This window comes from Heterodontus francisci, chromosome 31 (genome assembly GCF_036365525.1).
Source record: "Heterodontus francisci isolate sHetFra1 chromosome 31, sHetFra1.hap1, whole genome shotgun sequence".
NCBI classification, from domain to species: domain Eukaryota; kingdom Metazoa; phylum Chordata; class Chondrichthyes; order Heterodontiformes; family Heterodontidae; genus Heterodontus; species Heterodontus francisci.
Window position 1 is genome coordinate 40,248,955 of NC_090401.1, and position 17,069 is coordinate 40,266,023.

The 17,069-nt window shown below is 46.2% G+C and overlaps 1 protein-coding gene across 1 annotated transcript in view; it reads right to left on the minus strand.

The window, feature by feature from the left end:
* The window catches only part of fndc5a (fibronectin type III domain containing 5a), a 91,767-nt gene that overhangs the window by 15,177 nt on the left and 59,521 nt on the right, over window positions 1-17,069 (minus strand). Inside the window, exons 4-5 of the mRNA XM_068010945.1 lie at window positions 7,501-7,593; window positions 2,979-3,112 (exon numbers count right to left, since the gene is read on the minus strand). Of these exons, the coding sequence (XP_067867046.1) occupies window positions 2,979-3,112; window positions 7,501-7,593 (227 nt within the window). The remainder of the gene's footprint in view (window positions 1-2,978; window positions 3,113-7,500; window positions 7,594-17,069) is intronic.

Sequence of the window (17,069 nt, forward strand, 5' to 3'; positions counted from 1 at the left end):
TTAAAATTTCCCCTCAATCTAAGTACAACCACCATTAAAAGTAATGCTATTTTTCCTTCAGGATTGACAATTCAGTGTTATGCTCCCAGATAACAACTTAAGAGCATCATTAAGGCAGACTTAATGCTTCCAGCGATTACAACTTGGGCAAACATTCTACAAGAGACACTTCAAGAGAATTGCAAGTACAAATTGGAACAAACTGCATATCTTCACCAGGCATTACTGCATAAACTAAGGCCGGAATTTTTCATTGGGGGGGAAGGTCCGCCCATCGGCCGAAAAGTCGGTGGCGATCCCGCCTTTGCCGGGCTTGGGGAGACAGGCCAGGATTTTTCGCTCCCCAGGCCATTAATTGGTCTTGGGTGGGAATTCCACCTCCTTGAGGCAGGAAGTCCCGCCTAATGGAGCTGCTGGTCAATCAGCGGGCTGGCAGCTCTTAGTCACAGCAGTGCCACCGGGAGCGGTGACCACTGCTGGGACTACACCCAGCAATTGCAAGGAAGGTGAAGGATGGCCCTGGAAGACAGGTAGGTTTTTAGGTCCTCGCCGGTGACAATCAGCTGGGCCCTGGCGGGGTAAGGTGGGGGTCAGTTGTGGGGGGAGCAGGGGGAGTGTTGTGTGTTGGGGGTGGTTGTGGCTTCAGGGGCGGACTTCTGTGGGGAACTGGGTGCCCGATCAGGGGGACCCCCCCAGCCCACAAGAAGGCTGCCTGGTTTTACCAGCTGGGGTCCTTGGAGGCTTTTGCAGTCGGCCGCCGAGGGTAAAATATCTGCAGCGGTGGGAGGAGGCCCTTAAGTGCCAGTTAATTGGCCACTTAAGGGCCTTGATTGACCTGGGGCGGGTGGACCGTTTCTCGCTGCTGCTGCCCCACATAAAACTGCAGTGGGGCGTAAGGGGTTTGGGAATGCCACCCCCCCCCCCCCCCCCCACCTCCCACTCAATTTTACGTTTCCCACCCCCACCCCGCCACCAGCCCGCTTGTTTGGGGGACGTAACATTCTGGCCAAACTACAGAAAAACATTGAATTTGACAGAGCTATGGATGATTTCTTTCTTCTCTCTGTAATAATATAGTGGAAAGGGATGATGTAGTTGAGGGGCCAAAGACAGAATCGACTTGGTTAGAAGTAAGGAACAACAGAGAAGCTATTACACTATAAGGTGTATACTATAGGCCACCAATAGTGGGCAGGAGATAGAAGAGTGAATTTGCAGGCAAATTATAGTATGATGCAAGAACTGCAGAGTAGTGATAATGGGAGACTTTAAGTATCCTAATATAGACTGGGATAGTAACAGTGCAAAGTACAAAGAAGGAGAGGATTTCCTGAAATGTGACGGAGAAAACTTTCTTTATCAGTGCATTTCCAGCCCAACGAGGAAGGAAGTTCTAGTTCTGGGGTATGAAGTGGGGCAAGTGGAGCATGTTTCAGTGGGAAAGCATTTGGAGAATTGTGATCCGGTTTATAACAGTTATTAAAAAGGACAAGGAACAAGCAAGCATAAAGTTACTTAACTGGAGGAAGACGAACTTCACTGAGTTGAAAAGGGTGCCGACTCAGGTGAATCGGAATCAAAAACTGTTGGGCAAAACAATAATTGAACAATGGGAGGCCTTCAAAGACGAGATGGCTCAGGTACAAAGTAAACACATTCCTATGAGGGGGAACAGAAGGACATTCAAAGCTAGAGCCCTCTGGATGTCTAAAGATGTACTGCAGTGGTGACTTCACCTTTAAGAAACCATACCTTTAAGAGATCAGGCCACTAATGCAACTGATGAGGAGAAACTGCGCAGCATAGAGGATGCAGCTTGGAGGGGGTAGTGGGGTGTTGTTTGGGGGGGGGAAATGGTACAATAGCGGAGTCTGAGGTAGCAGAAATAGTTAAGCAGATGGCATGGGTCTTGTAAACAGAATGAGGTCTGACAGAGTTGATCCCTGTTACACTTCTTTTATTCCTCACCACAGTGGCAGTTCAATCCAATGATAGTAACTGCAAAGAATGACTGCTAACAAATCATTAATATTTGTTTTTTATTTTTGAATTGACCTGAAAATTGAATTTTTTTGACCTCCACTGATCAAGCACAGATAATATTCTGTACACTCGGATATACTACAAGCTGCTCTAGATAGGATCAGCTGTTCTTATAATTCTCTTCAAGGTTTTATTGAAGTTCATCTGCTTTCATGTTATTCATTGAATCCCGCAGAGAGCTTTATTGATTGCACTGTAGAAAACTATCGTATTGCTTACTGTAATCCTTGAGGCATTTTCATTAAACTTACATGTAGGTGTGATGGCAAAGCAATTAATGCTACAGTCATATGCAACTTTAATGGGTAGACATTGGGTCTGCCTCATTCAGGATTCTTCAGAGGCCCCCGTGTTTTGCAACAAAAAGTATTCCATTTCTCTTTACAAAGCACCTTCCTGTGGAACCAGGAGGAGCAGAGGTGCTCTACTAACCCCACAGGCATTACCACTGGCCTAATACAGGCCGAGACAGGAGAACAGTGATAGAGTGTGAGGAGTGGCAATGGCAGAGACACACATATGCTTACAGAGAGAGGCTGTAGAAGCTGGTACTGTAATACAAAATATATGCTACAGTGAAAGCAATTTGTGTGCCGCTCAGGACAAAATTGTATTCAAGCAAAAGTTGCTTCACTGTACATCCAATTCTGATATTTGTGAATTCCTGATAAATGCAAATTGTTAAAATTTTTGCTACTTACATATATACTAACTGTATGTTGAAATGTTTTCTTTGCCTCTGTGTATTACAGGGTTTAAGCATACTTAGATTTTGCTTTTATGTCAGCCAATAATTTCTCCTATAGTAAAAGCAAAATACTGCAGATGCTGGAAATCTGAAATAAAAGCAGAAAGTGCTGGAAATACTCAGCAGGTCTGGCAGCATCTGTGGAGAGAAAAACAGAGTGAATGTTTCAGGTCAATGATCTTCCTACCTTGCTACGTAATAGCCCTCCTGTTGGGTGCTCTGGTGTGCTGTACTCTGAAGAACTCTTGGCTTTGTCCTTATTGTTATTAGGTTCATTGTCTTTGATGATATCATATTGCCTACAAAATAAGGCTATCACACCTGGCAGACAGCAGAAAAGGAGAAATGATCAATAAGTAGCAATTCATATGAATAACGAAACCATGTTGGGAAAACCCTGTATGAGAAACCAACAGAGCCACATTCCACTTCATATTCATTGAACACTGCATCATCAGCAGAATTCTTTAGCATTTACTTATCACATCAATTAGACACTTTTGTTCGTTCTTGAATATCCAGAAGGTTGTGGGTTTAAGCCCACTCCAGAACCTTGAGCACAAAATCTAGGCTGCAGTACTGAGAGAGTGTTGCACTGTTGGAGGGGCTGACTTTCGGATGAGACTTGAAACTAAAGCACCGTCTGCCCTCTCAGGTGGATGTAAAAGATCCCATGGCACTATTCCAATGAAGTGCAGGGGATTTATCCATGGTTTCCTGGCCAGATGCAATGGGTTGGATCTCCCAGTGTCCTCCTCAAAGCTCACTTCTTGCGAGCACATTCGATTGGTCTTCCGTTAATAAGGCAATCTCTGGTGACCCTGTTGGTCTTTTCTCCTTTGCAAACCTCGACTTTTGAACCAGTTCAAATCTAAGCAGCCTTTTGTTGTATTGGTGATCTGAGAGCAACTGTTTCTCTCTCTCTCTCACTCTCTCTCTCTCTTTAGGCTGTGCTGACTGCTGGTCTCCCTTTCGTCCTTTCAGCCTCCAGACCAAGGGAAGCCTTTCGAATTGATCCAGATCAAAGTCAAAAGTCATTTGCCTTTTACAATTCTCAGAGACCAAGGCCTGAATTTTGTGAGGCCCCCTAAGGTGAGGTCAGAGGCGGGGGGGGGGGGGCATGAAGTATTGCGACGGGTCGCGGGACGGCTGGTAGGGCAGACGGCCCATTGCCTCCCCATCGCCCAGCGATCTTCCCAGGGGTCAGATAGGCCGACGATGGCCTTCCCGCACAGAGGACAATTGAGGTCCTAAAGTGGCCTATTACCGGCCAAGGGGAGGCGGTGGCGTAGTGGTATTGTCACTGGACTAGTAACCCAGAGACCCAGGGTATTGCTCTGGGGACATGGGTTCAAATCCCACCACAGCAGAAGGTGGAATTTGAATTCAATTAATAAATCTGGAATTAAAAAAGCTAGTCTAATGATGGCCATGAAACCACTGTCGATTATTGTAAAAACCCATCTGGTTCACTAATGTCCGTGAGGGAAGGAAATCTGCTGTCCTTACCTGGTCTGGCCTACATGTGACTCCAGACCCACAGCAATGTGGTTAACTTTTATATGCCCTCTGAAATGGCCTAGCAAGCCACTCAGTTGTACCACCACCTTCTCAAGGGCAATTAGGGATGGGCAATAAATGCTGGCCTGGCCAGTGATGCCCACATCCCATGAACGAATAAAAAAAAAAATTAAGGGCCTCTTCCTGCCATCATTGAGATCTTACCAGTGGCGGGGCTGCCTCTGCCATATGGGGAAGATGCCTTGCAACACGAGGCGCCCTCTGTTTGGGCCTGGGGGTGGTGGGCGGGGGGGGGGGAAATGGGGTGGTGGTCCCTCCTTCATGGGCAATTTGTGGTCCACAGAGGAACACCCACCGGGAACAACTTTACCCTCAGGAAACTCCTCCCGCTGGACTGCACCCCCCTCCCCAACCCCCAGCAATCCCCCGCCGCCCCCCCCGCCTTTAACTTATTACATCTGGCTTGACTCTGTAGAGGAGCGTCTGGAGTTTCCCGCCTGGATTGACTGGCGAGCTGCCTGTGAGCACCGCTTTAAGATTATGGATAGGAGGGCCAACCATAATAGGCTGGGGTGCCCAATGGCCGAGGCGGGGTTCCCCACACCTTTTCTGCCCGGCGCCCGGAGCCCTGCCATGGGCTCAAAATTCAGTGTAGCCATTTTATAAAACATAAGCTACTACAGTACTGGAAATAAACCAGGTTAACGTCATTCACAGGTGCTATTGTCATTCTGTTTGCTGGAATTTTACCAGCCTTTTGGAGATGGCTTTAGAGGTGGAGGCGCGTGAAAATTCTGAATGCAGGGTGTCGGGTTGGCTCCCAGACGTGTTACCGCCTCTGTGGCCAGAATTTTACGCCGCCCCAGCAGGTCGGATGGTGGTGTGGGGGTGGCGTAAAATTGAGCGGGAGGCCTACCTGCCCCAATTGCACCTCCGACCAAGTTTACGGAGGGCCGGCAGTGGGATGGGGGGTGTGCAACGGCCTGCCCGCCCGAGGCCAATCAAGACTCTTAAGTGGCCACTTACCGGCCACTTAAGGGCCCTCGCCCGCCTCCACGGGTATGCAGGGGACGTGAAAGGCCGCCCAGCGATAGTTGCCGGCCTTTCTGCGCCCCGGGGGGGGGGAGCATGGCAGTCGGGCGCAGGGTGCCCGATTGAGGGCCAGCCCCGCCTCCTAACCCATACCCGGGATCCAAGACGCTCCCCCCTCCCGCCAAACGACCACACTAGCCTCACCAGGGCACGACCGATCCCCCTGGTGAGGCAACCCAAACTTACCTTCAGTCCCGGCGCCATGGCATCCTCCTCGGTCGGCTGGGCTGCAGTCCCAGCAGTGGCCACCGCTCCCGGTGGCTCTGCTGAAACTAAGAGCTGCTGGCCCACTGATTGGCCAGCAGCTCACTGAGGCGGGACCTCCTCCCTCAAGTGGGTGGAAGTCCCGCATTGGGCCAATTAAAGCCTGGGGATCCGTAAATATACGGGATGGATCCCCAGGCTGGGTGGAAGCGGGTTTGTCACCGACATTTACGTCGGAGTCCGGCTCCCGTCCACTCACTATAAAATTCCGTCCGATGTGCTTTTCCCAGAGGCAGCTTCCCAGCAGCAATGGCTACCCACCCACCAACGCCCCGCTGTGTCAGGAGCCAGCAACGCATCAGGGGTGATTTCACGGCAGGAGGTTGGAGTGCCATCATACGACCTTGTAGATTCATGTATAAAAAAGCAGAAAGACAGTAAGCAGAACATCCGCTGACATTTGGAGCCGTTTCCCCTGCACACTGATCAGCAAAATGAGGGGCTCTCTCGCTCGCCATCTGCCTGAACACCTTTTCCAGTGGCGCTGCCAGTTGGTCCTCCTTTTGGCCTCTCTGATTGGACATCCTGTGTCCGTGGGCAGTCCCGCTGTCCTAATTGGATGGCGAATGCGGAGGGGGCCTACTAATTGGCAGCCTCCTGAAAAATTAAGCCAGCACCGAAACGGGCAGGCTTGGGACTCAGAAATGGTCCCGACATCGGGATCCCGACGCCCGTGAGAAAATTCAGCCCAATGTTAAACCAGTGCCTTCTAAAAATCTACTGGCTAATAGAAAAACTATAAGGCTGTCCCAGAGATAAAAAGAAAAAAAAAATGAAAATCTGAAACAAAAGCAGAAAAACTAGAATCACACACCTGGGCCATTAGCACTTGTAAAAAGAACAGATAGGTTAGCGTTCAGGCTGTCACAGTTCATTGTCCTAATAACATGGCATCTGTCACAGAAAAGTCCCAATGCATTTCAAAGAGGTAGAATAGACAGTAGAAGAAGAGGAATTAGAGGAAGTAAGGGAATGAATTGGTATTGAGGAGACTTTTGAAGGTAGAGAAAGTGGTAGCAAGGTGGAGGAGTTTAATAAGAGAGTTCCAGAAAGCAGGGGCCAGACAGCATAAGGTTGTGCCACTGTTTGGAGATAGGAAGGGTGGATGTGAAGAAGGCCAGAGTCAGACAGCAATGGGAGTACATTGGTGCATAGGCCTGGAGAAGGTTGCAGAGTTAGGGTGTGAAGAGGTGGTGGGATGATTTATAGAAGATGAAAATTAAGAAAATTCAGTGTGTTTGAGGCATCTGGAGGTTGGTGATGACAGGATTGATGGGGAATAGCATAGGGCATGGGCAGTAGAGATTTGGACAAATTGAAATTAAGGTGCATCAAGGAGAACATTTCAGAAGTGAAACTTAGAGCTGACAATGGAATAGATAAAGGAAGAGAGTCGGAAGGAGGTGGGAAATGTGGATGGTGAGTTATGTAGTCTTAGTGATGAGAAGGTATGGTGTGGGGTTAACAGTTGGATCTTGTAACCATCTGATAATGATAAGTGATGCAATTGGCTACAGACAAAGAGCTTGTTAATTGTTGCATTTATGCAGATTTCAATCCTAGCTGATAAAAGGTTATAAGCATTTGACCTATATTTAACACACACATCTATTAATATTGCTGGTTTGATAAAATCTTATTAAAAACTGATTGAAGTGGCTTTGTGCCATTTTTTGTGATATTCCCTAAGTGTGCAAAAATGCTTCCTTTGATTTTGACATGGAAAAAAATTACATCCTTTTACATTGCCAGACTGAACAACAGGCTAAACAAAACTTATTTAATATTTCACCAAATTCCAAGAAGAAAACAGATGTCGAGCAAACACCCACCTGCCCACATGACTAGAACAACCACAATAATGATCATCTCGCCCGTCCTTAGTTGTGTATAACGTTGCTGCAGCATCTTTGCTGTCACCTCATCTGTAAGACGAAGATCAAACAGCTCAGTGAGTGACAGCCATTCGATAAAATTGGGAATCAACTCATAAAACTATCTAACTACTGACAAAATATCTGCCAACTTAGCCTGGGATTTACTGGGATGACTGATGTTACTGTTTCCATCAAAGCAGCATTAACAATCTTTGAAAACACTCAAATACATTGCATAACAATTGCAGGAAAATTACCTGTTGAAAATGCTTAATGCTGAATATTGGATGTGGGTTGTAGGATTATGTAAATGTAAAGATTTACGATGCTGCATGAACATCCCACACAGAAGAGTGTCTGCAGAGGCTCATCGACAGGATTGCGGCTGCCTGCAACAAATTTGGCCTAACCATCAGCCTCAAGAAAATGAACATCATGGGCCAGGACGTCAGAAATGCTCCATCCATCAATATCGGTGACCATGCTCTGGAAGTGCTTCAAGAGTTCTACCTAGGTTCAACTATCACCAGTAACCTGTCTCTCGATGCAGAAATCAACAAGCGCATGGGAAAGGCGTCCGCTGCTATGTCCAGACTGGCCAAGAGGGTGTGGGAAAATGGCTCACTGACACGGGACACGAAAGTCCGAGTGTTTTCAAGCCTGTGTCCTCAGTACCTTGCTCTACGGCAGTGAGGCCTGGACAACGTATGTCAGCCAAGAGCGACGTCTCAACTCATTCCATTTTCGCTGCCTCCGGAGAATCCTTGGCATCAAGTGGCAGGACGGTATCTCCAACGCAGAAGTCCTCGAGGCAGTCAACTTCCCCAGCATATACACCCTACTGAGCCAGTGGCACTTGAGGTGGCTTGGCCATGTGAGCCGCATGGAAGATGGCAGGATCCCCAAGGACGCATTGTACAGCGAGCTCGTCACTGGTATCAGACCCACCAGTCGTCCATGTCTCTGCTTTAAAGATGCCTGCAAATGCGACACGAAGTCCTGTGACATTGACCACAAGTTGTGGGAGTCAGTTGCCAGTGATCGCCAGAGCTGGCGGACAGCCATACAGGCGGGGCTAAAGAGTGGCGAGTCGAAGAGACTTAGCAGTTGGCAGGAAAAAAGATACACATTTAGACTGCTACACGTAAGTATAAGCTATAGACACATGACGACACATACAGGGGGAAGGATTTCTTCTGTGCAGTTGATTCACAAAATTGGTAAAATATGTACTTTGTAAACAGGTTGATGGTTTTGCTATATTTAGCAAATACAGCAAGTTTTCCCCAATGGCTAAGATTTCTCTCCCAATTTCTTCTTCTCCCTGCCTCCTGGCTGTGTCCTTGTCTCTCACCATCTACTTCCCTGTCCCAAACATCATCTCCATCCTTCTTACAGTGAAAATAAGTGAGGAAACACTACTGGGGCCAAGTTGCCTGCGACATGAAATTTACCTATTCTGAATTTGGGGAGAGAGAGCAGGGAAAGGATAAGGATTTCAGTCATGCATAAGGGAAGCAACAGGGCAGAAGAACAGCAGGGAAGTTAGGGCCATATTTTATTCTGTTTTATCATTTTCATTCAAATTTAGATATGTGCAAAGAATGGTGAAATATGTCTGCCAATGGACTATTTGTCTGTTTAATGCTGCTTTGAAGATTGTTCCTATCCAAAAAATGATTCATAAAATTAATAAAAGGATTAAAAAAATACAGACTTTGGCAGGTTAATTCTTTGTTAAAGGCCAAATAGGAGGCAGCTAATTAAAAAGGGAATATTTAATTCCAGTCATTCCTGGCTTAGTTTCTTAGTTGTTACTTTGCTCAGTGTGGTGCCAGGAGGAGCAGCAGTGGGGGGAGGAGCAGTGGGGTGGGGGTGGAGCAGTAGTGGAGGGGGCTGAACAATGGGGGCTGGAGCAGTGGGGGGAGCAGTAGTGGAGGGAGCAGCAGTGGGGGGAGCAGCAGTTGGAGGGAGCAGCAGTTGGAGGGAGCAGCGAGGGAGCAACAGTTGGAGGGAGCAGCAGTTGGAGGGAGGAGCAGTGGAGGGAGGAGCAGTGGAGGGAGCAGCAGTTGGAGGGAGGAGCAGCAGTTAGAGGGAGGAGCAGTGGAGGGAGCAGCAGTTGGAGGGAGGAGCAGAGGAGGGAGCAGCAGTTGGAGGGAGCAGCAGTTGGAGGGAGGAGCAGAGGAGGGAGCAGCAGTTGGAGGGAGCAGCAGTTGGAGGGAGCAGCAGTTGGAGGGAGGAGCAGAGGAGGGAGCAGCAGTTGGAGGGAGCAGCAGTTGGAGGGAGGAGCAGAGGAGGGAGCAGCAGTTGGAGGGAGCAGCAGTGCTCCTCCTGGCTCAATACTGCCAGCTGCTGTCAACCTGTGCCCACCCCCACCCAGCTCCTGGGCTTGGTTGCAACTTTGTTTCGCATCAGCTGATTTTAAGAAGGTCTCAACAGGTTAGCTACATCGTGTCATCTGCCTGCCATTTCTATGGAAATGAGGCTGAAGGCGCAATTTGGAAGGGAACCTCCATGCATCCACCATCAGGCACCTGCTTCGGTTGTGCCACCCACTTTGCTCCACTTCTCGGTGCAAAGTCAATTTCCAAGCCTTCGTCTTGACTTTGGTGCAAAGCCATGGAGAATGACAAGTATATTAAAAATCTTATTTCTGCATATGCTTCCAGTCTATAACGTCTTAGGCTATGATATTAAATCCCCCTTCATGACGGGGAAATCCACTCCCTCCCTGTAAATATCGGGGCCCCTATGTGAAAAGCCATGGGAGATCGACTAGTAATTTTATAAACTAAAGTACAGTAAACATATTAATCATATAGTCTAACATTACTCAGTAGGGTACAGTATATTTCATTTTCAAATAACTTCTTTTCTTTCTTTTGGGCCTCCTTATCTCGAGAGACAATGGATACGCGCCTGGAGGTAGTCAGTGGTTTGTGAAGCAGCGCCTGGAGTGGCTATAAAGGCCAATTCTGGAGTGACAGGCTCTTCCACAGGTGCTGCAGAGAAATTTGTTTGTCGGGGCTGTTGCACAGTTGGCTCTCCCCTTGCGCCTCTGTCTTTTTTCCTGCCAACTACTAAGTCTCTTCGACTAACACTCAATAATAATATAGATGCTTATGCAGCAATGCATTGATAGCTTTGTTTTTCCAAGTGAGAAATAACCTGGATTTGCCACCATCGTGCAGTAGTGTGAATTATGAGATCACTTTCACAAATGAATGCATCAGTCACCCACAGCCTGTTTAATAATCAACAGATATTACTTATCTAAAAAGCTGTACCAAAATGAAATGAAGACAAAAGTAGCTGATGGTGACTTGCCGTCTAATTTCCCCTCCTGCGCTTTGGAGAGGCACCTGAGGTCTATTTGGTGCTTCAGCATAGCTGAGGTAGGGAGCACTTTGACTCAGCGGGCTGGATTTTACCAGCCCTTGACGTCGGGGGTCGTGGTGGGGTGGGGGGGGGGGGTGGTGAAAATTGTTTTAATTGGCCGAGGGGATGTTGGGAATGGGTTGAAGGGCAAAGATTATAAAGATTAAAGGGGTGTGAAAGGTCGGGACCGGCAAAAATAATTTTTCTGGGGGGAGAGGGAATTAAATATGTTGATCGATCATTGGGGGGGATGGGTTTGGAAGAGGAGCTTTGATATTGAAGTGACTGTTTTTATTTTAAATAAAATGTGATGGTCTTTTAAAAATTTTAATCATCTGTCAGGGCTTGAAGCCCTTTAAAAATGGTGCCAGCATCTGCACGGTGGCGCCGGACCTCATTGCCATCGACAGAGTGGCTGCCCCCGACCCCTCCATTTAAATGAGCCCCCATACGTAATATAGCGGGGGTTCAGCGACGGGCGAACCACCAGCTTCAACGAACGTCGGCGCGATCTGTGGTGAGCTGGTAAAATTCAGGCCAGAGACTTGAGGCGTCTTTAGCTATCTGCAAGGTTTTTGATACATAATTAGATTCATGGGCATGTAATAGTGTCCAACTATGTATAAGCATTCCTCTGTGATGAAGCATGACCTTGATAATTTGATTTATATATGAGCAGTTAAATGTTTCAATTCTGTTGAATTCCAACAGAGCTATAAAGCTAAAATGAAGCAATCAGAAAAAATGAATTCATAAATGAATTTATAAATTATCTACACTGATCACTGCACTAACGTGCCATATGATATAATGAGAAAAGTAAGAATTGCCTCCAACAAAACAAAACTTCACTGGAAAAGTACTGACAGGAGCCGAGCACAATCCATTATACAGTGCTGATGTGCTTGTATGCACCCAACAGGAAACAAAAACAAACATCAGACTACCATTTGAAGATTTTCATTAGGTTAAAAAGTGTTTCCAATGATGGGTTGACCTGGATTTTGGTAACCCAAGCAAGGCAACTTCCCAACAATGATGTTACATTGATTTTTCAATGGCCCAGATTTTGTAATCATGGTGAAACTGTCAGCATTCACCGTCACTACCCCGTGAAACTGACAACAACGAGTAGTGGCTGCACATGCATAATTCAATGTGGAAATCCAGACGTTGCTGCCAGTGATTCCCTGCTCCTCCACAGGGGACGCTGCTGAAGTCCCCTCAGACGGAATTCTTTAGGAATCACTCTACTGATGAGAAGTTCCCCTTTTATGCCTTGATACCACTGGAGGGAAAACCCCCCCAAAATGTTACGCCTTGTTAATGATGTATAACTGGGTTTTTTAATGCCGTACTAAGTCATGATGACTGCTAAACAAGCTTTGTCCCTGAAAAACTTTCTATTTATGCAATGTCAAATTTTTCCATTATGTTAAAAATTCCACAGTTTTTCCCAATAGAATAAATATTACTTTTTAATGTGGTTTATGATATTTCATTTTCTGATGTGGAATTTTTATTTCAGACTCTGGTAAATTTATAAAATGTGACGGATAATCGATGTATTTTACTTCCTGGTTTGCTGCCTGTGAGAATTTGCCAATGTCAGCTGCGAGTGCCAGTGAGCAGTGCAAAATCTGGGCAATTGTGTAGCAAAAAGAAGTTATTCAGGATCATGAGGCTGAAGTAACACTATGGGATGTTAGTAACAGACGTACTAACACATTTGTGTGATATTCTTTCCTATTTTAACAAAGATATAAAGCCCACTCAGAATCTTATACATTTCAATAAGATCACCTCCCATTCTTCTAAACTCCAATGAGTATAGGCCAAGCTGCTCAACCTTTCCTCATAAGATAATGCCTTCATCCCAGGACTCAGCCTAGTGAACCTTCTCTGAACTGCCTCCAATGCAAGTATATTCCTCCTTAACTAAGGCGAGCAAAACTGTATGCAGTACTCTAGGTGTGGTCTCACCAATGCCCCGTATATTATAGCAAGATTTCCCTAAGTTTATAATCCATGCCCCTTGCAATAAATGCCAACATTCCATGTGCCTTCCTAATTACCTGCTGTACCTGCATGCTAACTTTTGTGATTCATGTACAAGGACACCTAGGGTAGTCTCCTTGGTCCAACCATCTTCAGCTGCTTCATCAATGACCTTCCCTCCATCATAAGGTCAGAAGTGGGGATGTTCGCTGATGATTGTACAATGTTCAGCACCATTCACAACTCCTCAGATACTGAAGGCAGTGTCCATATGCAGCAAGACATGGACAACATTCAGGCTTGGGCTGATAAGTGGCAAGTAACATTCACACCACACAACTGCCAGGCAATGAAGGTCTGCAATAAGAGAGAATTTAACCATATCCCCTTGACATTCAACAGCATTACCATCACTGAATTCCCCATTATCAACATCCTGGGGTAGGGTGGCGGGTGGGTTACCATTGCCCAGAAACTGAACTGGACCAGTCACATAAAACTGTGGCTATAAGAGCAGGTCAGAGGCTAGGAATCCTGCGGCAAGTAACTCACCTCCTGACTCCCCAAAACCTGTCCACCATCTACAAGGCACAAGCCAGGATTGTGATGAAATACTCTCCACTGTCTGATGAGTGCAGCTCCAACAACACTCAGGAAGCTCGACACCATCCAGGACAAAGCAGGATTGGCACATCATCCACCACCTTAAACCACTCTCTCCATCACCGATGCACAGTGGTAGCATTGTGCACCATATGTAAGATGCACTGCAGCAACTCACCACGGCTCCTTCGACAGCACCATACAAACCCGTGACTTCGCTCACCTAGAAGGCCAAGGACAGCAGACGCATGGGAACACTACCACCTGCAAGTTCTCCTCCAAGTCACACACCATCCTGACTTGGAAATATATTGTCATTCCTTCACCGTCACTGGATCAAAATCCTGGAACTCCCCCTCTAACTGTGGGTGTACTTGCACCACATGGACTGCAGCGGTTCAAGAAGGCAGCTCACTACCACCTTCTCAAGGGCAATTAGGGATGGGCAATAAATGCTGGCCTGGCCAGTGATGCCCACATCAGCTAATGGAAGTAGCTACCTTATCTAAACCTGTCATAATCTTGTGCACCTCGATCAAAACTCTCCTCAATCTCCTTTGTTCCAAAGAGAACAATCCCAGCTTCTCCAACCTAACATTGTAGCTAAAATCCCTCATCCTTAGAACCATTCTGGTAAATCTCCTCTGTATCCTTTCAAGGACCCTCACATCCTTCCTAAAGTGCGGTGACGAGAACTGGACACAATACTCTAGTTGTGGCCGAACCAGAGCTTGATACAGGTTCAGCAAAACTTTCCTGCTTTTGTACTCAATGCCTCTATTTATGAAGCCCAAGATCCCATATGCTTTGTTAACTACTCTCTCAATACATTCTGCCACCTTCAAAGGTCGATGCACATGAACCCCTTTTCCCTGTACACTTTTTTAGAACTGAGCCATTTAGTCTATATTGCCTCTCCTTATCCCTTCTGCCAAAATTAATGAAAATTCCAGCCAGTTATTTTCTCTCCATGGCCTAGGAACACTGAGGTTAATTATAGCACCTACCCAGCTGGCACACCTGAGTCAGGGGTCTAGGTACATAGATTTGGTACCCAGGTACACGGATCATTAAAATATCATGAACAGGTACAGAAAAAGGCTAATAGAATGCTGGCCTTTATATCTAGAGGGCAAGAAAACAATGGGTGGAAGTTATGCTACAGTTATATGAACCCCAGTCAGACCACAGCGAGCGTATTGTGAGTAGTTCCTGCCACCACACCTTAGGAAAGATATATTGGCTATGGAGTGCAGTGTATATTTACCAGAATGATACCTGGACTCCAGGGGTTAATTTACGAGGAGATTATACCAACTAGGGTTGCATTCCCTGGAATTTAGAAGGTAAAGGAATGATTTGATCCAAGTTTTCAAGAGAATAAGGCAAACAGATAAGGTACATAGAGAGCATCTATTTTTGCTGGTTGGGAAGTCTAGGACTAAAGGTCATAGTCGAAAAAGTAGAAACAGACCTTCAGAAGTGAAAGTAGGAAGAACTTCTACACGGAAAGGGTGGTAGAATTTGGAACTTACTTCTGCAAATGGCAAACGGCTAGATTGATTGTTAGCTTTAAAGCTGAGATTGATTGATTTTTGTTAACCAAAGGTATAAAGTAAATGAGGTAAAGGTGGGTAATATGTGGTTAGGTCGCTTCACTAAGTACACAGCGCACGCGTGAGACGGAAGGGCGGAGCGCCCGACCCCGATGACATAAAGAGGGCGGGTGCTCCATTACCGGCAATGCATCCAGCGCCATCACGCAGGTGCCATTTTTAGAGGGCTTCAGGCCTTCAGTTTCATTTACATTTTTAAAGGTCCCGTTTTAATAAAAACTGCAGAAAATTTAACTTTGAATCCCCTCTTCCCCCCCCCCCTCCCCAATCCTCATTTATTTATTTAGAGATACAGCACTGAAACAGGCCCTTCGGCCCACCGAGTCTGTACCAACCATCAAGCACCCATTTATACTAATCTTACATTAATCCCATTACACTCTCACAACCCCACCTTCCCTCAATTCTCCTACCACCTACCTATACTAGGGGAAATTTATAATGTCCAATTTACCTATCAACCTGCAAGTCTTTGGCTGTGGGAGGAAACCGGAGCACCCGGTGAAAACCCACACGGTCACAGGGAGAACTTGCAAACTCTGCACAGGCAGTACCCAGAATTGAACCCGGGTCGCTGGAGCTGTGAGGCTGTGGTGCTAACCACTGCGCCGCCCAAGTGACATAAAGTGACATATCCCCCCAAAAAAACACCTTTTGATATTCTGAACTTTCCCCTCTAACTTCAGCACCTTTGACCCTCAACCCCTTCCCATCATCCCCACCATCAATAGGAGTAGTTTGCCCCTTGCACTCCTCTCCCCTCCACCCCCCCCCCCCACCGTCTCAGAACGGAGATCCTAAGGCGGGGGAAGTTCCGGCCTCTCCAGAATATCAGTGTGGGGCGGCCGTCACTACTAGGTAAGTATTTATTCATTCATTTTAATTTCAATAGCATATGTAGAATAAGGCTCCGCCGCCAAGCGGTGGGGGTGCCGCCCAGAGGCCTCGCCGCCACTGGTAAAATGTGGCGGAGCCTTCCTGGCGTTGAGGCCTTTGGCGGGCCTCTCCCAGAAGGATTTTCCGAGCCCCCCCACCCAGCCACGACCCCCGACGTTGGAGGGCTGGTAAAATTCAGCCCATGATCTCACTGAATGGCAGATCAGGCTTGAGGGGCAAAATGGCCTACTCTGATTTGTGGATAACAGCAGAAGGATTGAACCTGGTCTTTAGGGCTTAATGAATAATACTGTCTTTGGCAAGAGTTTCATCAGAACAGCTATTAATTTTTATTATTCTGTTCATGAAAATTCAGGAACATAATTCTTGCACTGGGTTTATCCTTTAAAAGCAAACAGCTCATGGATTTGCTTTAGAAAATTATTTATATTGATTTTCAATCAGTTCACAATCATCAAGAATATAAGGTTATGGATGGGGGTTTGAATTGGTGCCTCAAACATTGCCTGTGTTGGTGACATGCATGTGGAATGATTGAGGAGTGAATAGTGGAATTATTTTGTCCTTCTATTTATAGGTCTTGAAGTAATACCGTGGAATACCAGTGTATGAATAATTGATACATCTGTCTGAAATACTGCCATTTATTATTTTAATTTGCTTAAAAGGAATGCCGCTGATAAAATACAAAGTCAAATTTCATGAAGATGTTAAGGGTTTGTATAGTAGTGTGCCACAGCATAATTTCAAGGCCTATGAGTTTAATATGGAGCATTAAACACCATTTATATTTGCGAGTGAAGTCATATTTTAGATTGCCTCTACATTAACACTATTTACTATTTGATCATTAATCAATATTTAGTTCAAATTAAGAGCTTCATTGCAGCAATTAAATCTGAAAGGCTTCCACTTCAGAGAGTATTACTGGAGATATTAGAGGAACAATCGTTCAGGCAGCTAGGCAAAGACATACCTTATTGCTCATTGCACATTAATGTGTGATCATTTAAATTTATTTAAAGAAACTAA